Raw genomic sequence first — 22,620 nt, 5'->3', positions numbered from 1 at the left:
GAGGCCCCCAGCCCTGCAGCCCCCCTGCCGCAGTGACAGCAGCCCTGACCGCCAGATAAAAGCAGCCAGGCTCACCGGGCAGAGTTGCTATCAGAGCAACAAGTGGCACAGTCCCGCGGTGCGGCCGCCAAGATAGCAGGAGTTTTGCCAGGCTGACCCCACGCCACTAAAGACTCCAGTCAACAACAGCTCCTGCTAGATCTCCACTGGCCCTGCCTGCCATCGTGGGGCTGTCTGGGCACTTCATCCGTTGGCAGGAACAGTATCAGCCCTCTACACACCAAGGATTTGTCCTTGTGCTGCTGCTCTCCCCCTCAGCTGCACCTGGAGAGGGCCAGCATCTTGTCAAGTGATGTAACTGTCAGGCGGGAAGGAACACTAAAGTAATCACCTCATCTCCCTGCTTCCTCTGAGCAGGGATGAAGCAGGGATAACCACCCACCCTCCTCCCTGTAGGCAGGGTCCAGTTGTACTAGGAGCACGGAGGGGTCCCCAGGACTTTGGGGGTTAAAAACCCAGTGCAACTTAGTCTTTGCAAGCAAGGAAGCCCCATTAAAAGAGCCAGACTATTTTAACCCCACTGGGGCAGTGTCCAAGAACAAACCTCACAGCTGGGCCTCCGTGTCAGCCCCTGGCAAGCAGAGCAGCGGCAACAAGAACCACCACATCCACTTACCTCCTTGTGTGGTGGGAGAGATGGGCAGATGACCCTCCTCACTGCAGGGAGGCAAAAAAACTCCAGAGGTCTCTGAGGAGGGGGTTCATGGGATACCCCAGGTCTGCACGTCCATAGGAACAAGGGACCACACCATCCTCAGCCCCACATCTCTCCCCCAGGTGCTCGGTGCTTTCTGGGTCCCCTGGCTGACAGGCAGGAGCACCAGGCCAGGTGCAGACAAGGCAGAGAGCCAGGCCAGTCCCAGGCACTTCTCCAGGAAGGATGCAAAGATGGGTGTTACTCTGAAGGGAAGATGGAGCTGCAGCCAGCTCTCAATGTTACCTGCCATGCTTCCACTCTCTCAAGTGCCTTTTCCTGGCTGCACATGGCCCACCCCTTGCCTCCTCCACAGCCCCTTTGCTGCAGAAGAGGCAGCAGATCCTCTGCAGATGCTGGTGCCTGCTGCGATCCTTCCTCAGGCTGCATGGCAGCACAGGCCAGGACTGTGACCAAAGAACCAGAGCTCCCGAGCACAGCTGTATGCACATGGATTGCTGGGAGAGAGCAGGGTGGGGTGACCTCTTCCAAGGCAGCATGATGGTTTTTACTGTGAGGGTCAGGTGCAACTGAGAAATTGAGAGATGTGGCAGCAAAGGCCAAGAACACAAGGTCTTCTAGAGGACCCTTCCCATCCTGTTTCTCTCTTCTTTTCCTTCTGCTTTTTAGCTGCCTTCCCAAAATGTGGAAGCTGGTGACACGAGGATGCTGCAAAACTGAAGTGAAACTATATTTTCTTTGCCATATTTTGGTCTCATGTTTCAGTATTAATCCTGGAACACTGTCACATCATGGGATGCTGCACAAAGGAACCCAGAGTCATCTGAGTCTGAGTCAGGGGACTCACAAGCTCCCCAACTCAGAGGAACAGGGGACAAACATCTGAAAAAACAGGGCCAAGCGGCAATGAGGAGGAACGCCCTGATGGAAGCTGGGCTAAAGCGAGGTGTCAGGACAAGCACGGAGGCTCCCACACTGAACTGCAGGCAGGAGCTGGGCCAGGCAGGGAGCAGAGCAGGCAGAAGCAAGCAGGAGCTTGGCTAGGTTGTGGATACCTATGATGTGGCGCAGCAGGGCTTAAACAACAGTCTGCTGCAAACAGCTTCAGAGTTAAAATGCTCCCGGTCTTCGGGAACCAGACAGAGATCTCCAGGTGGATGGTGATGGGATGGGTGCGGGATGATGATCTGGATTTTCATGGGCCTGAATTGTGCTAAAATCACGCACACAGAAACCATGCACCTTGCTGGGATGAGGGATCAGAAGTCAGAAGTCACCAATCCTACATCCCGTTCCCTCTTTGGCCATTTCCCAGGTTTGGCTATCTCTGTTCCTTGCAGAACTTTTTGGCTGAGCTGGGCAGCCTGAGCACCTGGGCTCAGCATCACCTGCAGTGCAGGCACAGCTTTGTGAACAACACAGGTACCAATCCCAGGGGAGGTGGCACCAGCCGCTGATGGCCGGTAGCCAACCAACTCCCACGCCCCGCCTGCATCCAGCCCAAGGTGAAAGGCACTCAACTGCTCTCAGGTACCACGTTGCATTTGGAGAACCCTCATTTTAAGGTATTTCACTGCCAAGGCTAGCTGCAGTGAGAAAAAAATGTCTGAGTTTCCAGAATGTCAGCTTTCTTTTCTTTTTCCTGTCAGGTGTAGAAATGGGGAGCTGCTCAGCACATGGTAAAACTTATTGAGAGGGAACAAAAAACCACCTTCAGCGAGTATTTGTCAGGGCAGGTTGGGGCTGGCACAGCAGGGCACACACCACCTCCTCTGCTAGCTGGAAGGGAGGCACAGTGGACGGAGGCCACAGGGGAAAATAAACCAGACTGCCCCTTTCCTGGCTTGCATTTTGACATCGCTCCTAAGAACCCCGCAAGTTTGAGCTCTGCTGCAGATGTCCCTCCTCCAGTGGGACCTCTGCAGAAACACAGCTCTGCTCGGCAGCGCTGGCCGGCAGCGAGCACAGCCCCGTGCCTGGTACGGTGTGCCCAGCCAGCACGCACCAGTACTGGCACTGCCAGAAGGTGAGGACTTGGTCAGGGGGAGCCCAGGAGGAACGTAAAAAACAGGGCAGGGCTGGGACTGTTTTCTCCAGGTTATACTTCCCTGAGCAGCAGGCTGCATCCAGACCATTGCATTGAGGAACAGTCGGAGGATCCAGCCTGCAGGGCTGACCTCATCTTTCTGAACCCTCTTACTGTGACCTGAGGGAAGCCCGTGCTGAAGCAGGTTTGCTGGCAGGACTTTTGACCCCACGGGGGACCCACACTGGAGCAGTCTGCTCCTGCAGGACTGCACTCCGTGGAAGGGACCCACGCTGGAGCGGTTTGTAAAGAACTGCAGCCCATGGGAAGGACTCGCATTGGAGAAGTTCACAGAGTACTGTCTCCTGTGGGAAGGGACCCCACGCTGGAGCAGAGGAAGAGTGTGAGGAGGAAGGAGTGGCACAAACAATATGTGATGAACTGACCATAACCCCCATTCCCGTTCCCCTGCACCACGCCAGGGGAGGACAGAGAGAAATCAGGAATTAAGTTAAGCCCAGGGAAGAAGGGAGGAGTGGGTGGAACATGTTTTTCTGATTTGAATTGTAGTAAATTAAATTAATTTCCCCAGGCTGAGTCTGTTTTGTCCATGACAGTAATTGCTGAGTGATCTCCCTGTCCTTATCTTGACTCACGAGCCTTGTTATATTTTCTCTTCCCTGTCCAGTTAAGGAGGGGAGTGATAGAGCGGTTTTGGTGGGCGTTCAGCCAGAGTCAGACCACCACAGACGAGCAAGGGACGAATGAGCACAGCATTGCAGAACACATGCACACCCAAACCTTGAAGCATTCCCCGGTTCCAGCACACCTTTGAGAAATGACCTGAGCCATGAGGTCCGAGGCTGGAAGTGGTGACTTCCACTCGTGCTGGAGCCCAGACAGACAGGTCAGAGGAGGCTGCATCCACAGCCAGGGCCCACTCATGGCCGTTCTGGAGACAGCAAACATCAGTGGGTGCTCAAGCCAGGCAAGATGTTCTGCAGTGTCCTTGCATCAGCTGAAAGGAAGCAGAGCAAATACCACAGCCATGGTAGACCTCAGAAACTGCAGCAGAGAAAGCCCCTGGCAGGTGGAGCTCCCTTTGCAGCCCCAACTGGCGCCTGGCTGAGCTGCAAGCCTCAACTTGACATCACACTGACAACTGGAAACAGACTTCCTAAGGGCAAGGGTAGCTTAAAGGTTTCCTAAATACCCCTCAGTACATTATTTATCACTTTCACTCTAAAGTCGCTGAGCTGCCTCCTTACCCGTTGCTTCAACTTGTGAAGCCTGCTGAAAGAAGATGCGTGCTGGAACTTTGTTTCATCAAACGACCTGCATGTTGTACTTCTCCCTCAAGTTTCTTAGAAGCAAGACAGGAAACCACACTGCTCTGCAGCTGCTGGCTCTTACAGACCACGTTCTGCACACCGGGGGGCTCCCACTGCATCGTGGGGTCCCTCTGCCTGCCCCAGGGAGAGGGCTGGAGCGAGGAGCAGCTAATACAGAGCTGGAGCAATCCTGCGGTGTCCACCAGACAGATGCTTCTGCCAGCACAGCGTGAGTAGCCACAGAAACTGCTCTGCTGACATGGGCCACCCTTGTTTCTTGTGCCTGTGCACTACTGCAGTTGGCTGTCACGAAGGCCTGCCGCGCTTCTCATTGTGCAAATGAAACAGCAGCCTCGGGTAGCACAGCGTGAAGAAAAGGCAGCCTGGGTGCCCCTGCTCGCTCAGAGCCGAAAAGGCAGCCCCGAGCACAGCCGGCTCGCCGGGACCTGGGGATGCTGAGCACATCCCAAGCCAGCGCAAGTCCTGCCTCTGGTCCGCACCACCCAGGGAGGAAAGCACCTTCCCTGCTCTCTGCCCTCAAAGTGCTGAGCGGGTGGCACCGATGAAACTGCGACTGCTCCTTCTCGCCGCCGCCGGTGCCACGCGCGGTGCGGGGTCTGCTCCCGCCCCCCGCGGGGAAGGCGGCACCCGCAGCCGCCCCGCCAACCGGGTGCCACCGGCAAGCGGCTGCCCGCCCTCCCGGGGCACCCGAAGGCAACGTGAGAAGCTCGCGGCGGCCTTAGACACCGTCCCCGCGGCGGGAGCTGCTGCGGTAGGGCAGCACGGCAGCAACGGCGCGGCGCGCGCAGCGGGCGCAGCCACCCAAGGGCGCACGCCAGGGTGCCCGGGCCGGGCCCCGCCGGAGGGCGCGCAGGGGACAGCGGACAGAGGACAGGGGACAGGGACAGGCCGCCCCGCCGCCGCTGCGCAGCTCGGCAGCCAACCAGGGCCGGGCCGGGCGGCGGGCGGGCGGCCCCTCGGGTGCTGAGGGGGGGCTGAGGGGCCGGGCGTTTTCCTGCGGGGGGCGGGGCGGGGCGGGGCGGGGCGGAAAGCCGGGAGGGAGGTTGCGCGCCGCTGCGGCTGCCGGTGCAGCGCTGGTGTCGCGGCGGGGCGAGGTAAGTCACAGGGGGCGGCCGGGGGGCGGCGGGCGGCCTGAGGCGGCGGGGCGCGGGGAGCGCGGGCCGCACCGGCGGCGCAGCGGCGGCAGCAGCAGCAGCAGGGGCAGCGGCAGGAGCAGCGGTAGGAGCAGCGGCAGCGGCAGCAGCTGGCGGTGCGCGCGCATGCAGGCAGGCACGCAGGCGGCGGAGGCTGCCGGGCCGCGTGCCGCGGCGGGCGGCAGGGCGCGCGTGCAGGGCGCGCGGCGGGGGCAGGCGCGCGCAGGGCTCCCGCGCAGGGCAGACGTGCCCGCGGCGCGCGGCGTATCGCCCGGCCCGCTTATCTGTCGGCCCGCAGCCGGGCCCGGCCCGCCGTACCGGGGGCCGCGATACCGGCGGGGGCCGCGCCTGGTTTATTTTTCTCCTGTACCGTGTTTCGGAGGGAATGGGAGCCGCTGGCCGCCTCCCGGGGCTGCTGGGCGGGAGGGAGGGGGGTCGTGCCCCGTGAGGCGCCCGGAGCGCGGGCTGGAGGAAGGGCCTGGGCCGCGAGGGGCCCGGGGGGTGGGCTCGGGGGGGCCCCGCGGCCCCGGGGAGGCTCCCTGCCGGCTGTGACGCCCGCCGGCCCTGACGCTCGCCCTGCCCTAGCTGGCCTGGCCCCCGGGGGACCCTCGGTGCGCGCCATGCTGTGCCCGGCCTGCCGGGTGGGAGCCTGGGCGCGGGTGGCCGCGTGGAAAAGGCCGCGCAAAGCCTCCGGGGGTTCATCTATCTCCGTGTACTCTTGCCCTAAACAAAAGGTGAAATGAGCGGATGGCCACGGTTAACCCTTGATCTGCAAACAAAACCTGCTTCTGTGGCAGAGCTCCCAGGTGTAAAGCTAATCCACACGCATCTGAAGACCAGTTCAAAGAAATTTCCTAGCAGCTGTCGTTTGAGGGCACGCTCAAGTTACACGCTGCCAACCCAAACACCCGGCTCAACCCAAGCTGTCTAGTCACTAACCTACAAAGCTTTTTCAAGCATCTTTTCAGAAAGAAATGCTGAAGTAAATTGGTTGCAGTTTATGTTTTGGATAAGTTTGCTGTCTAGAGAAATCCTAAGTATAAAAGTTACTAAAATGCTTTTGGAGAGTTGTTCATGGCTATTCTGGGAGACTGGTCAAAATTGAAATTGCCTTCACAAAGCAGTAAAGAATATAGACATGTAGAAGGGACCTTGCATTTGGAAGTGTTTTAGCAGGGTTAGGGTTTGTGCTGGTTTGCCTTAGGGCATTGTGCTACTTCTGGCTGCTAATCAGACTCAGTTTTCCATCCAGATACATGATGTCCCTTTTCACAGTTGAGCACGTGCCTCTTGCAGCACTCTGAGTAGATAAGACCCTTGGCTGAAATTAGCTGTTTGAGACTATTCCTCATTTCTGCGCACACACACACATGAGTCAGTTTGTTCATCAGAATTTATATTTGCAGTGGGAGTATGTGAACTTCTAGGCTGCGTTCAAGGTTGGTGTGGTTCACCAACATTGTGACTTTATGTAGAAGCATGCACGTAAAATCCATGGGCAAGCGTTGCAGTAGTGGTATTGACTGATCTTGGATATCTTACGCAGTGGCAGGGGAACAGCCTGACTTGACTTGTGTTGTGAACTTCTAGAGCTTTGATCGAGTTGGTGGACACCCTTCCAGAAGGCGATGGACCATGCCAGAGCAGCAATCTCTAACTTGGTAAGACACAGTTCCCCATGTGCCCTTTGTCTCTTGGTGGGCTGGTGATACTGCAGAAGAAACATTCAACAGCATCCACGTCAGTATTGGAGAAGATGATGAATTCAAAGCAGCGTTAGGTGTTGCTGTGTACATTGTGAACCAGATGTCACTGTAGCTAGATAAGGAGGTGGCTTAAGCGGTTCAGTGCTGGTGGGGTTATCGTTAACTGTTACAATGTCTTGGGTCTCTCAGGAAGCTGATAAGGAGGGGGGGTAAGCCTTGACCAGTGTTCCAGGAGGAAGTGCTGCTGAGGAAGCCGTTTAAATGCCTATTGGTACAATAAACATGTGCTCAGTTATGTTATTTTTGGGGTGGGAATTCACAAGTCCAGCCTCTGAATGCAAGCTTTGCTTTGAAAAAATGTGCAGGAGGAGGTAGCTCTGGGCTTGCTCCAGCAAGCCCGCTGGTCCTAGAGAGCTTGTACTGTGAAATGACCCGAGGCTAGGACTGCAAATGTGATGGTTTGGTCTCTGAACAAGTATGGGGAATACATGGGGTTGAGGAGCCAAGCTGCCAAGCAGCTGAGCAGGGAGACTTCCAGGACAGATTGCAGTGTTGCCCTTTCTAGAATGTGAGCAGCCAGCTGTGTCATTGCAGGTAGCGTGGGCTAGAATGGAACTGCGTGTCTGAGATGACATTGGTTTAGTTTTGACCAACAAAGCTGACGTCTGGTCTCTTCACCTCGAGCCGCTGACTTGTGGTTTGAGAGTAAGCAGAGGACTGTGGATAAGCTGCTGAGATTGTAACCAGGCTTGAGTGTTTGCCACCAGCTGCTTCTCCAGTACAGTGGAGAGCGACTGCAGGACTGTTGCTCCCAAAACTATTCCTCTGGGCTGTTAGTTGAGGTAGCAGGATTCCCGTGGGTCATCTGTCTTCAGCCTGGCTGCTTTATAATACTCATCAACAGTGTAATTTAAGAGTAGCCTGGGGCAGTTTAATACAAGATTATCTAGATGCTGGATGAGAGTATTTATGTCAAAGTGGATGTGGCTCAAAGGCACAACCATGGAGGGGTTGCCTTCCCTTTCCTCTGTCCTGACCAAAGTTCCCTTCTGTGTGAGTTGTACCTGTTCAGGTCAGATCAGTGCACTCCTGATTAAGACTAGGAGTTTCTGCTTCTCAACGTTTCCATGGGGTCACATGGGAAATGCTGATGCCATTGACTGTGTCATATCTGTAACAGACTCCCAAGTTAGACTCTGACCAGTGTGGCTCTTGGCTTGTGCAGGGAAAACAGATGCTAAAATAGACTCTGAAGATCCTGAGCAGGTCTGGGTCTAGCTGTCTGTTCAGAGCAGGCAGCCTGACTTACTGACAGCCAAATGCTCAGGCCACACTGGAGCAATTTCAGGTGAACAAGCTGTATTTGGTTTGGAGCATAGGTACAGCTGGCTGCATGGACTGTGGGGTGGTGAGGCAAATGCTTCCATTACATGACAGTCTTTCAACACAGTTTGGTGGTGAGCCGATGTCATACACTCGCTTCAGCATTGCCCGGCAAACGGATGGAGACAACAGCCATGTGGAGATGAAGCTGTCTGCTGATGATGAGGAAGGAGCGGAAACTGGGAGACCAGAGCACCTGCATGCCAGCATGTCTCCTCCACGGAGGAGTGGCAAAAATCTCTTCTTCCTAGTCATTGCAGCTGTCCTGCTTCTTTTGATTGGTAAGGAAGGGTGGGAGGCAACTGCGTGAAGGGGATTCTGATACTGAGTGTATCTAAGGCTGTTAACATATGAATCTGTATTATTTCAGGAGATAATTTAAAGAGCCTGGATCCAGGCTACAGCTTCTGGTCACTAACTCTGTGTCTAGCTCAGACTTATGGTACAGAACTGCACAAAGAAGTGTGAAGCCTGGCAGTGGAATTGTGCCTTGGCTAAAGGGCGAACTGGTCCATGTGGCAAGTGTACTAGTTTTCCCTCTATTAATTCTTCCCACAACTCTAGAGAAGTGTTTTTAACATATCAGTAAAGCCTCTGGTGCTCGGCTTTCAAGGGTTTTAACGTTGCTACTGACCTCAAGTAAGCATTCCCCTTCCCAAAGTCCTTTGGTGGCACTCTGCCAAGCACAAGATCAGGTTTACAGTGTACCTTAAAACATGCCGGCTCAGGCAGAATGTCAGGCTGCATATTCCTGCTGTCCTTCTCAAAAATGGTGTGAGAGCAGACATGCATCTTAACCCTGAAGCTGCTTTGAGTGCACGTGTATGGTGTGGGGCTCGTCTAGTTGTCTTTCTGCAGCACAAAGAAATACCTGTTCTGTCTGTAGGGTTTCTGATCGGCTACTTGAGTTATCGCGGACGAATGCAGAAGGCTAGCAAGTGTCTGGATGGAAGTGGCAAGTGTGAGATGACTCCTACTGCATCTTACTTAGCGGGTGGTGATGACGAAACTGAGGAAGAAGAGGTTCCTGGACCACGTATTATTTACTGGCCTGATCTCAGAGCCCTGTTGACAGATAAGCTGTCAGCCAGACGTCTTGAAGATGGCTTGAGGTAACAGTTCCAGAAAGCTTAGCTATGAGAGAGGCACAGCCTGTGAGCAGAACTCAGGCTCCTTTGGAGAACAGGAGATGTTGTGGGGTGGCATGTGGTTGAATATGGGCTTAAATGGCTCATCCAACTTGGGTTTGCAGGCTGGAGCACTGCAGTGCAACCTGGTGCTGTAGCCTAAGCTGTACGTCTGTTACCTACAGGCAAAGAGTGAAAAAGTACTCTTTTGAAGCTGGCCAGAATGAAGATGAGAGGATTGCTAGATACATTCATGATGAGTTCACGAGCTTCCACTTGGATGAAGTGTGGAACGATGAGCACTATGTTAAGCTGCAGGTTAAAGGCAGGTATGTTGATGAAGAGATGCAGATCTCTTCCTTACAGCATGATTACCTGTAGTCTTGAGCAGACAAGACTGCTGATTTCTGCTGAAAGCAGTGCTAAAACTGTGAGCCGGTTAATAGCTGCTTCTCTCTCTTCTCAGGCTTTCTAAATCCAGAAGGTTTGGTAGCAGCCTGCTGGATGCTTTTTGCTAGGACAGCTGTTTCCTCAAGGCATGCTTAGAAAGTGGAGAGAAAACAAACTTGAGTAAAAACTCAGCCGAACAGCAGATTCCCTGTGTCTAGCATGGGTGACTGACTTGTCACCCAGACAGGCATTGCAGACCTGGCAGTGGCTCCTACAGTAGCTCAGGAGGGTATCAACAGGCATTGTGCTGGCACACAGCTCATACCCTCATGTCTTACTTGCCCCATCATGTCCAGGGAAAATAAATTTGCTTAGCCCCTCCTGTGGAGGGGACTAAGAGACTCGAAAGCAGAGATTCTTTCTGCTACTTGTCTTAGAAATTGGCCTTTGTTAATGTCTGTGAGCGACCCCAGAGACTCTTGCACAGAAGTGCTGGGATGAGTCTGCCTGTTTCAGGCTCTGCATTGACTTGATCAGAATTGCTAGGGCACAGACAGAAATATGCGAGCTAGTTAAATACGGAGTTTATGTATAGAAGAACATAATGCTGTCTCTTTACATTTAACAGGAGCAACAACAAAGTGTCTATTGTGGAAAATGGTTTAGAAGAGGAACTGGAGAGTCCCGATGCATATGTGGCCTACAGCTTGAGTGACTCTGTTGTTGTAAGTAACTCCAAGAAGATCATGGAAAAAAAAGTGCTTGCACACTTACCAGGTGTCAGTCTCCAAAATATGTCCCTTCAGGATACAGAGTATGTAAAACCCTCCCCAGTTGGAGAGCTGGGCTGGGGAGGGTGAGGACTGTGGGGCAAGGAGTGGGCCCACATAGTGTTATTACTTCTGCAAGATGCAGAAGTAACTGTTTAAACTTCTCTTCTGGGATCTAGACAGGAACCCTGACAGAAGTGCTGCTCCAACAGGCATGTTGCATGTGATCAGAGTTTACATTGCTGAGCTTGAACTCCCTAATGTTAACAGGAGTCGCTGTTACTGTGACTCTGTAGGCTGTTTGAAGTATCTTACTGACATAGGACTGCTGCATTTATACCCACTGTTTCTGTTCCAGGGCAAACCAGTCTATGTGAACTATGGACGGAAAGCTGATTTTCAGAAGATACAGAAGCTGGGTATTTCCCTGAATAAAACTATTACCATCTTTAGAGCTGGAAAAATAACGCTTGCTGAGAAGGTAAGCAGCCTGTGCCCCAAAGCCTGGGCAAACTTGCAGCTGGAAGCTATGCTTCCTCCTCTTCAAGGCACAGAGGCATGTCTTCGTTCAGGTCTGGTCTTGTTTGTTTGCACTAAGCCTCATCTGCAGGTCTGGACACCAGGACTGAACAGAGCTGGTTAGTGCTCATGGTGTCATTCTTCTTGGCCTCTGGCAGTCTTGCTGGGACAGCCAGACATCTGGAGTGATGTGGCCGGGAGGCAGCCTGGGGGCTACAGAGTGCAGAGCTGACTGGTGTTGGTGGATGCAGCAGCAGGGCTGCTAGAAGCAGAACAGCCTTGCCTCCCGAGCACCTCTTGCTGCTGCAGCCAGATACTTCCAAAGCTTGGCTGTAGTGTCTCACTTAGGCCCTTGCTGACTGTTCACTTGCACCAAGTGAAGGAGCTGTCACTGCATGCCCAGTCAGCTGCTTTGCGTGTTGCTGTGATGCTTCCTCTGTAGCAAGTAGAACTGAATAGCCAAGCAGCCTAAAGGATCAGAGTCCTGCATGCAAGCTTGTTCTAGGTCTGACCCAGAGCTACCCCTCAGATGGGGTGCTCCTGGGGAGGCCGGGCCGTAGGATTTCCTGTCAGACTCTGCCTGCCTGCATGCATCAGACACAGGCAGAACTGAAAAGTGCTCCAGCAAGGGGTGCTCACTGGTTCTCCAGTTCCCTTCCTACTTTTCAGACTGGTGCCTAGCCTTGCGAAGGGTGTTTGTACTGGTGGCATATCAGCGGCAGCTGAATTGTAGCTATGTTAAACAGGGTCCTCATTAGGCCGCTTTGCCTCTATTTTCCATGTGAAGATGAGCGTCCAGTGGCTGCTTATCTTGTCTTGAGGCTAACGTAATCTTGGGAAAACAGATGGAGCATAATGAAAATTAAAGAACATCTTGTAAGCTGCTCTGAGGAGCAAGTATGAACTGAAGGAATCATGGGGTGAGACACTGACCATGGACTGTCCTAACTGTTCAAAGGGGTGTTAGACCCAGTCTGCCTGCAGTAAAACCGAGCTGCTAGTATTCATCTTCCTTGTGTATTTATCACTATTGAGTAGCTGTTAAAACCTGTGGAGTTAGGCATTGAGGAGCACAACCCTTCGCCCCATTACTCCATGTACTTGCCTTAACCCCCTTTGCTTGCAGTGTAAATGTGCAGCTAATGTTCCTTTTTGCTTCAGGTTGAAAATGCCAAAGAGGCCGGAGCAGTTGGTGCCCTGATGTACCTGGACCCCTCCGAGTACAAGGACACAGATGATCTTGTCCCCTTTGGACATGTGAGTATGCAACTGGCTCCCCTGTTTGTTGTTCTCGTGCACCTTTCACACAAAAAATGAAAATTGTTGGGCTCCTTTGAGACTTGAGGACTCCTCTTGCTTTTCACAGGCTCACCTTGGAACTGGGGATCCTTTCACCCCAGGCTTTCCTTCTTTCAACCACACCCAGTTCCCACCAGTGGAATCTTCTGGACTGCCTCGCATTGTTGTTCAGACTATCTCTAGCCAAGCAGTAGGCAAGCTGTTCAGGTAACACTTTCTCCTGCCTTGCAGGCTAGTCTGCTGTGGCACTCTTGCAGGAGTGAGGATGGTGTTGAGGTGCTGTGAGCCCAGGGAGCTCTCTCCTGGTCTCCCCTGTGTATGGCAGGGAGCGCTTACTGGAACTGGCTGGAGAAACGTCACTTGTATCCATGTCTCCTGTCTTAAAGACTGAACTTAATCTAGTATTGGATTCCTCTTGGCCTCTGCATCCTGCCTCTGCAAATAGTGATGCAGGACTGCAAGCTATTACCTGAGCAGGCCCTGAACAAGGCTGCGCCTGCAGTTGCAGGTTTGTTTTTTTCACAGGATAGCTGAACGAGGTCAGAGCTGAATAATGACTTCAAAGGATCTCTTTTTTTTTTTTTTTTTTTTCTTTTTTTTTTTTTCCCTCAGCAAAATGGATGGAGACAGTTGCTTTCTGGAGTGGAAAGCTGGGGTCCTGGGATGTAAGGTGACACTGAGCAGCACAAGCAACATGACAGTGAAAGTGGAAGTGAACAACGTTATGGTGGACAGGAGGATTCTGAACATCTTTGGCGTTATCAAGGGATATGAAGAACCAGGTAACAGCAACTGCCTTGTAGCTCAGTCTTGAGGGGAACCCTTCCTTTTCTGTGATCATCAGAATGTGACAGCTGCTCCCAGATAGAGACAACTACTTCCTCAGCAGAACCAAGACCCTTCCCTAAGGGTCAAGGAAAAAGCTGAACCACGCTGTCAGGGGAAGGCTAAATGAAAGCAAACAGTGTGCCAGATCCAGGGGTCAGACTCCATATTCTCTTCCTCATACAGAAGCTCAGAGCTGCTCTTCTGATAAGTGGTGTTTGCAACCTGAAGCTTGCAGCTCGAATCTTAATGTCTCATTTATAGATCGGTATGTTGTGATCGGAGCCCAGAGAGACTCCTGGGGCCCGGGAGCAGCCAAGGCTGGCGTTGGAACTGCTATGTTGCTGGAACTTGCCCGTGTGATTTCAGACATAGTGAAAAATGGTAAATATGTGTGTACAAAAGCATGGGGGTGGGAGGTGATGCAGGTTTAGCTCTTGTGTGTGTTAACATTGAAGAGCCCAGTTGCAAAATAATTCTTTGGGAAGGCATAGCGAGTCTGACAAAGCTTCCTGAGAAGCTATTAGTTGTCCAACACAGACAGCTTGTCTGCAGTGAGCGCTTGCTTCCAAGGGACTGTCTGCTTTTATCTGGTATGGCTTGAATGCAAGAATGCCCTTGGATAATATACAGTGCAAACCTTAAACTTGAGCTGTCTATTGGACAGCTGGGCCTGGAGGTGGGAAAATGCTGAAGTGGCTGACCAGCTGGAGTGGTGGGAGTTGCATGGTGGCACTTAGTGTGAGTGCTCTTGTCTCTAGGGTTAATTTTGGGCTCAGGCAGCTAACCAAAAAAGGGGGAAAATACAGACGGCATGGTTTTCCTACACCGTTCTGCAGCGTGGGAGAGGAAGGGTATGGTGTCTGTGCAGCCACTAGTGTGCATGTTTGTCTGCAGCAGCTGGAATGCTTCAGCTGTGTTGAGGAGCAGGCAGTTCATCAACCCAGGCCCTCAGTGCTAATCTACATCTCTGTGGGGGAAGGGCAGGCATCTCAGACTCTCTCTTTACAGATGGCTACAAACCAAGACGCAGCATCATCTTTGCTAGCTGGAGTGCTGGAGACTATGGAGCTGTGGGTGCTACTGAATGGCTGGAGGTACTGTTTCTTTGATAAGACTTCTGCGTGATGACTGCGGGGTTGTGATTTCCTGTTCTGTGGATTAAACATCCTGGTGTTTTAGTGCTACTCCTGACCTTGAAATACTTGTTTTGTTCTAGGGGTACTCTGCCACGCTGCATGCGAAAGCCTTCACTTACATTAACTTGGATGCTGCAGTCCTAGGTAACCTGCTGCTCTAAGTTTCTTGAAACTGAACTGGAATAGCTTGACAGACATCCCTTAACCTGGGGTTGATGCTGCTGTTTGGCTGAAGCCTGGAGGCAGCTCTGCTAGGTCTCAGTAGACTGTCCTGTGTCAGTTGAAGATCCTTTGTCAACAAGCTGAAGATCAGTTGTTGCTCAGTCACAGGGCTGAGCAGCTCCAGCAGTAGTGGTTAATTGTGCCAGCATGTCAAACACCCTTTCGTTTTTGCAGGCTTCAGCCACATGAAGATTTCTGCCAGCCCATTGCTGTACACATTGCTGGAGAGAACTATGAAGGGGGTGAGTTGAAAGGTCTTGGGCTAGTCAAGGTGACTATAGTCGTAAGGAGGAGCTGAAAGCAGCCAGAGCTGTGCAGGGTCACTTTCCCCAGCTAACACCTTCTGAGGAGAAAGGGCTGAGCTACTCTGGAGGGCCCTGTCTGAAGTCAGCTGGGCTCTGGGAATTGCAGTTCATGCATGCATAATCTAAAGTCAGCAAATGCCACAGTTCAGTGGGAGGTGAATGGCTGTCCTGCATGAACCATGCCTGTGTGAAGAAAGGTCAGGGGAGCACCTGACTCTGGCATCTGCACAGCAATGCAAGCTCCAGGATGGACCTGGAAGCCCAAGCAGAGGTCAGAACAAGTGCAGTGACTGTCATCTCTGCAGGTGAAGGACCCAACAAAGGATTCGGGAAGCCTGTATGACAGAGTTGGCTCTGACTGGGTAAAAACAGTGTAAGTATTGTCATCCTGCTCCTTGGGGAAGCATATATCCATAAAGGCACGAACTAACTAGCTTCTGCTGTTTTTGCTGGGGTGTCATACCGTTGTCTGGGGTGGGCTGTACCTGCTGCAATGGGGTCAAACAAGTGTCAACACTAAAACAATAGCTGTGCTCAGTGCTGCCCTCAGCTGCCTGTAGGCAGCCCAGACACCTTTTTGTAGGGCAAAACAGCCTTGTACAAAGGCCACTGGCCAGAAAGAAATGGATGAGCAGGTGGGACTCCTTACCAGAGCCAGTCTTGTCTGGACAGAGTAGTCCATTTGGCTCAGAGCTTCAATGCTAGAGCTTCTAGCTTTTCTCCTGGGATGTCCAAACTGGCTGGTAACTTCTCAAAACTTGTCTTTTGCAGTGTTCCCCTTGGTCTGGATAATGCAGCATTCCCTTTCCTGGCCTACTCTGGAATCCCAGTGGTTTCCTTTGGTTTCTGCAATGTAAGTATTATCTGCCTGCCTGGTGTGCTCCTTTTGTGGAAGGTGCTGTAAGGACATCTGCTCTCCAGGATGGCAGAGCACAAGGTGCTGGTCCCGAGCTCATTGTTTGTGCAAGAGCCTCTCGGGGGGAAGGCGATGCAATCTCAACCTGGTGGCTGTGGCAGTGGTTGCTGTGAAGACTGCTCATGGGGCATGGTTGGCCTACAGTCTCTATTCCAGAGTCCTGAACACTTGTGTTTTGTTAGGAGAGAGGGCACTTGCTTTTATGGAAGCTCAGGTGTCAATGATTTAGAAGCTAAAAGCACTAAGATGATGTCAAGCTGTTGCTGCTTTGGTGAAAGACTACTACAGCCTGCTGGTCAGCAAGCAAAGTGCATTGGGGAAGCAGTACCGTTGGCCAGAGCAAGTTCTAACTCACACTGTTCAGGTCTGCTGCTGCAGCTTGAGGCTGGCAGAAACTGCATCAGCCAAGCAGCCCGCTCTATTACTGCATGTGTGTAGCTGGGAGCCTTTGCTAACAGGTTTCTCTGCTTATGAATTGCTTGGATTTTGGTAGCGTCAGACTTTTTTCCACAAAAATCCTGGAGTTATCCTGCCAAGAAGGGTTGGAGGGTACTGCCAGCACATACCAGACTGGGTGCTGGGGTTTGCCCGCCTGCACTTCTGCAGTGAACTCTGAGGCGGGGCAAAAGTCTGTGTATCTTTGAGTCCAATAAACTAGCAGAGCATCCAGCTGATAGCTGGAGACTGTGAGGGATGAGATGCAGGAGCTCCGTTCCCTGTGCTTTGAAGTTTTGCCGTTAAAGTCTCACTACTTAGCAACACAAGGAGATGAGATGTGGTGGAAGTAGCAAGCAGACTGTAGGGAGGCGAAATATCCTAGCTGATGAAGCACTCTTGCCTTCTTTCTTGCAGAAAGATAAGGAATATGCTTTCTTGGGCACTACTGAGGACACCGTGGAGAACCTGAAGAAGATTGACAAGTTGTCTGCTCTTATGCGTGCTGCTGCAGAAGTTGCTGGACAAATAGCTCTCAGGCTGACCCATGATCATGAGCTCTTCCTGGACTTCGAGAGATACGGTGAAGAATTGCTAGCATTCCAGGAGAAAATTTTGCACTACAATCAGGAAGTGAAGGTAAGAAAAGGGCTCTGAGTGCACTGAATTCCTGTAGGCTGTCATGGGGCTGTGTGTTAATAAGGCTCTGCTGCCAGTGGATACAACAGGGCAGACATCTTCCTCTTTTGGGCACAAACGTGTAGCAATGTGTGACCTGAATCAGTGTTCCTTATAGAGCAGTGCAGGCAGATTTAGCTAATCCGGCAGTGGTGAGCTCTTGAAATGGATGTGGATGGTTTCTTGTCTGGTTATCATTCACAGCAGAGTGCAGCTTTGCATCTCATTTGCACCTCTGCTGAAAGCCCACAAGAAACTGTGGGTGGGGAGAGACGTCACTGAGCTCAGTGACCTCAGAAGAGCCTGCCAGGAACTTGCTCTGCTACTTGATTAAACTGGCAAAAAAAAAAACCAACCCAAAAAAACCCGCTTGCTCTTGGTGAGAGAGCAGCAGCAAAAGAAGAAAATCAGGTTTGCTAACGGATTCTCCCTCACAGGCACTGGGGCTGACCTTGAACTGGCTGTTTTTCGCCCGTGGTGACTTTCAGCGAGCTACAGATGCACTGAGAAGAGACATCGCAAACAGCGACAGGGAAGACAGGGTTGTCCGCAGAGCCCTGAATGACAGGATCATGAAGGTGGGTAGCTACAACTGGTTTTCCATCCTTCATAAAGGAAGGGAGTGCTGGCTGGGATCGGCCTCTTTCTTAGAAGCCGTGGGCACTGTGCAGACCGGCATCTCTTCCACTTGTTTAGTGTCGACGGGACCAACTTTTGCACTTGCTATCGGGAGAGGGTCTGGCCATTGCAGAGCTGCTGGAGGAAAGGACTTAGTGGGGATCAGAATTTGGGAGCTCATGATGGGACAGATTAGGAAAGAAAACCTTGGGAGGTGAGAGTATAACTCTAAATTTGCACCTCTACTCCAGGTGGAGTATGACTTCCTCTCCCCATACGTCTCACCACAGCGTGCTCCCTTCCGCCATATCTTCTTTGGCAAAGGCTCCCACACCCTGCAGAGTCTGCTGGAAAACCTGCAGCTGCTGACAGTCGGCAGGGACAGCGTGGATGTGAATGAGCTGCAACAGCAGTTGGCCCTAGCAACCTGGACCATTAAAGGGGCTGCCAATGCCTTAGTTGGTGATATCTGGGATATAGACAATGAATTCTAGACATGGGAAACACCTGGTTAAGGTACAGGATTAGGGAAACCCACTCCCTAACATGGCATTATGTTTCTATAGATTATCTGGCAACCAATCTTTTTTGACCAAAGTTGAACATAAAATTTAAATCTGACATTGACAAATTCACAGGAGGCAGTTATAAAGCAGGTACTAAGATTACCATGAAATCTCCTATGATCAGGCTCCCACCTGACCACAGTCCAAACCAGTCACGTACAGCTGCTTGTGGGGCTTGCTCTCCAGCATATTTGAAAACTAATAGTTCAGGTGACCCCTGAACTGGTACCTTGAGTGGGGAGGTACCTCACCTATTTAGGTTTTTAATCGTTGGCCCCCTAAACCTAGTGACAAAACAGGCAATGGATTCCTCTTAATGCTTGCAACAAGGATCCATTCTGTGGCAGGGAGCTGCAGAGACCAACCTGCAGTTCAAAAATACAACAACCTAGTAAAAGCCCGCAAGTGCTGGATTATCAGCAAGCTCTGAAGTGCCTGGCCTGCCTTTACTCAACAGCAGGGTCCCAATGACATCTTGGAAGCTTGCTCCTGCCGAAGCAGGTCTCAATACCCAGGGAAAATGACCCAAAGATTATCTAATTCCCCATTTATATCCTTAGCTGGCACCTCAGCCAGTCCTGCAGCATTGAGAAATGGCCCTAGACTGGCACTTCAGACCTTGTTGCTCTGGGGCCTTTTGGGAAAATGAGTCTCTTGCTGGCCAAACCCTGTTTGACTGATGTCGTTTTGCAGGATGGCTCTTATTTGGCACTGAGATATTTATTTGTTTATTTATTTATCAGTGACAGTGTTCACTATAAATGGTGTGTTTTTTTTATAGAAGATAATTATCGGAAGCAGTGCCTTCCATAATTATGACAGTTATACTGTCGTTTTTGAATAAAGCAGCATCTGCTATTACAATCAAACATGATACTGGAACTTTGCATTTAAAATAATTTGAACAGGCCCCTCAAAAAAAGTTTTGGAAAACTATCAATTAAGCTTTCTGTGGCAAAAAAACACCCCTCTGGAAGAAACTTGAAGGTGTAAACCTGGTAGCAAGTCTCCGGGTTGCACTCCAAAGTGGTCCTTGAAATGCTGAAAACCTGGGTGGAAACTCAAATATGAGAAATTTGGCTTCCTTGCGGTGTCCATGCCCCTCTGTGGGCTTTAGACTCCGTCTTCACCCCCCTTTCTAGATGCCGTGTGCTTGTGTGGGTAGCACAGCTTCCTTCCTCCGGTGGAGGGGCCTGCTGTGTAGCCCTAGCTCTGCCCACGGCAGCACTGACAAACTTCTTTTACCTCAGCTGAGGCATTTTTTTGAATGGCAGCTTCCTGCAAACTTCCAGTACCTAATGTATCTTGAAACCTAACTGACATTATCGGGGGCAGTGTCTTCCATAATGTGTAAAGAACCAGGTAGTTTTTGCCTACCACAGTGTTATATCGGAGGCAGTGACCTCCATATGTTGCACTATGGGTGTACGTAATTATCGGGGACAGTGTTTCCCATAATTGTTCTATGCTTATCATGCAAGGTCATCTGCGAAGCTTGATGGTTAGTATCTAACATGGATCAGTTTCCTGCAGTCCTATTTTTTCACTCTCCTGTGGCGATGCAAATACAAACTTCGGTCTGTTATGTACTTCCCTAGATTCTACCTTCTCTAGGCTGAACTGTTTCAAATAGCTGTGCTGTCTTGAAGTGGCTTCCTGCCTCCAGTCACGGGACTGGTGCTTGAATGTTTATAGAAACTAGGCTAATTAGACTGTGTGCTCTGTGATTTAGTAAACTTCCTTCAAATCAGTTACAAAGACTTGGGCAATTAAAGGTGAATGTAGGGCCTGGGGCCGACAGCTGTCTGGAGGGCTCTGGTCATTACTCTGGTGTGTGTGCATACTAAAGAGCCTGGCCTGCTTTGGCACTGAAGTGATGCTGGTGTGCATGCATGGGAAGCTGCTTGCTCCCCAGGTCTCACTGGAAACTCCAGTCTGGCCTCCAGGGTGTTGTGTGGAAGGGTGGAAATCAGTGGCACCTTTCTCACGTTGCCCCTCTGCTCTTTGACCTGAAGCTGAACAGTGCTGCTGTGTGACACCTGCTAAACTGTACTGCCTTTTCCCAAAAAGCAGCTAGCTGGCTGTCACCAGCCCTGTGCTCTGCAACCAGTTTGATGTGATGTTAAAACCTAAACCAAGCGAGTGACCTAAGCCCCAGCAGTAGTCCTGGAGGGAAAGAACACTGTTCATCTGGAGCAGAGACCTGGGCCTCCCCAAGGAGCAGGCAAGGACGAGCCCCCCAGCCCCGTTACTGAGCTCAGTACTCACCAACTTGGAGGGTTGGATTTTCCTTATGTCCAGGCTTGTGCAGCTCCTTGCACTTCCTTAACTACCCTGCTGTCTGAGGCATGTGTACAACCCCGCCTGTGTTGGTTTGCTAGTGACACTCCTCTGGGTGGCATTTAAGAGCTGCTGTCTGGGACTTCTCACTGTAGTTAGTGTTTGCATGTATCCTGATGTCAGACTTAATCTTGCGCTTTATAGCCAGCAGAGAAAGATCCAGCCTGTCTTATGGCTAAGCATTGCAACTGTGACTACTGGGATGTTGGGCTGTGTTGCTGTGTGCTGGCATGTGGCTGGTATGGGGTGCTAAACCCCGTTGCTGGATTACCTGCTGTCTGCTTGAATAAAGTTGTGAAGCGTGAACACTTGACTCCTCGTGTGGGTTCTTGCAAAGCCGTGATGCTGTTGTGGTCACAGGTGAGCTCGGGCAGCTGGAGGGAGACTGCTCTCCTGCCCGATCAGGGCTGGGAAGTGGCAGCTCCGGTACCACCTTGTTGGCATGCGATAGCACATCCAAGCTCGCTGCGCTGCTCGGCCCTGAGGCAGGCCTCGCTGCAGGCGATGGGGATGAGGATTCTGGCAAGGAGGTGGAGGAGCAAGGTATGCAAGCTGTGTGGCCACCCCTGTCTTTTCACGGCCCTGTCCTGCCTGCTGCCTCTTGGTTACTGCCGTTGACCCCCTAAAGAGCCTGCAGCGTTGGGGTGGAGGTCGGGAGGAGGATGATGACATGTCAGACTTCCAGCGGCCCCGGCTTTGCAGGTCTCTGCTGGTGGGAAGGTGGCAGGGCAGGGCTGTGGGTGGCTGTGTCTGTCTCCCAGGAAGCCAGAGTTGTCCTCTGCCTTGTCCCTGCTCCTCATCACCATCCTGGAGCTTCCCCCCGGGCCCAGGTACATGGTTACTGACTGCTAAGAGCCCCAGAGAGCCCTGGCAGAGCAGAAGCTGTGCCCCCAGCCCCCAGGTGCCTGCACCGGCGAGGCCGCGCTGGTTTGGGGCTTTGCATTTTAAACTGCGCAGCGTTTCTCTCCTGTGTTTCCCCGTCCCTGGCGCCGGTCTCGCCTCCTGCTTTACAAACACGGTGCCATGAAGATGCACTCCTTATGGGCTGTCCCGGCATAGCTCTGGTCCCTCCTCTTCCAACAGGGATGATTTACTTGTTGGAAATGCGTTGTTTCCCGCATCTCCCTGCCCAGACCTGGCAGGGCTCCCCTCCCTGCAGCGCCTGTGCGAGGCACCCCAGAGGCCGGGCCGGGGCGGCGCGGAGCGCTGCTGCCGCAGCCAGGCAGAGCCAGCCCCGCCGGGGCAGGTGGGGGTGGGGGGGGTGGGGGTGCAGCCCCTCCCCACGCACCTGGGAGCAGCGGCTGGACAGCCCGTGCACCGGCCCCCGCCCCGGTCCTGCAGCGGAGCGGCCCCGCGGCCTGGCGCTCTGTCCCGGGGTGAGTCTGTCCGCGTCCGTCCGTCCGGGCCCGCGCCCCGCTCCTCACCCGTCTGTCTGCCCGTCCCCAGCCCTCCCGCCGTCCTTGTCCTCCCCCGCCGCTACGTGACGCGGCGCCTTTAAGAGCGGGGCCGGGGCCCGGCCGGGCGCGCGCCGCCCCGGGAGCTCGCGCCGGCAGGAGGCGGCGACGGCGGCGGCGGGGTAGGGGGCGGCGGCGCTCCGGCAGCGCGGCTCGGCGGGGCCGCGGCGGGGGGCGGCCCCGGGAGGGGCTCCCCCAGCGTGCGGGGCCGGGGAGGGGCCCGGGGCCGGGACCGCGTGCACCATCCGGGGGCAGGGGGCGAGCGGAGCCCCGGGGGCGCCGGAAGGCGGGGGGCTGAGCCCGGCGGTGCCGGAGGGTGGCGGGGTGGCCCCGGGGGTGCAGGAAGAGGGGGGCTTCTCCCGGGGGGTGCAGGAGGCGGGGCTGGGGGCGCTGCCCCGCGGCCAGGAGCTGGTGGCCGCCGGCGGCGGGGAGCCGGGAGGCGGCGGGAGGCCGGGGGGTGGCGGCGGCCCGGGCCGGTGGCACTGGGTGCCGCTGGGGGAGCGGACGAGCCTGCAGGAGTGGGGCGAGCGGCCGGGGCCGGTGACCGCCGTCGGCAGCCCCAAGCCGGGCGCGGAGCCGCGGCGGCCCCGGGAGCGGGGGCCGGCCCGGGCGCGGCGGCGGGCGCGGGGCGCGGGGGAGGGGGCGGCGGGGGAAGCGTTGGGCAGCCCCGGGGCGCTGCCGCCGCGGCGGGCGCGGGGCGCG

The 22,620-nt window shown here is 53.5% G+C and overlaps 1 protein-coding gene across 5 annotated transcripts; it reads left to right on the top strand.

The window, feature by feature from the left end:
- The first annotated feature begins 4,627 nt into the window (after nt 1-4,627).
- On the top strand, nt 4,628-20,770 carry TFRC (transferrin receptor). 5 transcript variants are annotated; one of them, XM_056357869.1, is made up of 19 exons: nt 4,628-4,844; nt 6,817-6,887; nt 8,370-8,596; nt 9,202-9,427; nt 9,628-9,771; nt 10,461-10,557; nt 10,961-11,083; nt 12,283-12,378; nt 12,488-12,627; nt 13,033-13,202; nt 13,510-13,629; nt 14,257-14,342; nt 14,465-14,528; nt 14,781-14,848; nt 15,217-15,284; nt 15,683-15,764; nt 16,680-16,901; nt 17,378-17,518; nt 17,810-20,770. In XM_056357869.1, exons 1-19 carry the CDS (start codon nt 4,635-4,637, stop codon nt 18,050-18,052), a joined length of 2,598 nt encoding a protein of 865 aa, XP_056213844.1. In that variant the 5' UTR covers nt 4,628-4,634; the 3' UTR covers nt 18,053-20,770. The 5 variants fall into 5 exon arrangements, with proteins under 5 accessions (XP_056213844.1, XP_056213845.1, XP_056213847.1 ...); XM_056357870.1 differs by lacking the exon at nt 4,628-4,844 and adding an exon at nt 5,107-5,187; XM_056357872.1 differs by lacking the exon at nt 4,628-4,844 and adding an exon at nt 5,169-5,187 and having other exon boundaries at nt 8,383-8,596.
- The last annotated feature ends 1,850 nt before the right edge of the window (nt 20,771-22,620 follow it).

This window comes from Falco biarmicus, chromosome 13, assembly GCF_023638135.1.
Source record: "Falco biarmicus isolate bFalBia1 chromosome 13, bFalBia1.pri, whole genome shotgun sequence".
Lineage (NCBI taxonomy): Eukaryota > Metazoa > Chordata > Aves > Falconiformes > Falconidae > Falco > Falco biarmicus.
This window is presented reverse-complemented; position numbering and strand designations above follow the sequence as displayed.

Bases quoted from the DNA above. Each gene is read 5' to 3' on its own strand.
- TFRC (XM_056357869.1), top strand. From the start codon at position 4,635: ATGAAACTGCGACTGCTCCTTCTCGCCGCCGCCGGTGCCACGCGCGGT. The intron at 4,845-6,816 runs GTAGGGCAGCAC...GTGAACTTCTAG, and splicing joins CCGCGGCGGGAGCTGCTGCG to AGCTTTGATCGAGTTGGTGG. The intron at 16,902-17,377 runs GTAAGAAAAGGG...TCTCCCTCACAG, and splicing joins ACTACAATCAGGAAGTGAAG to GCACTGGGGCTGACCTTGAA.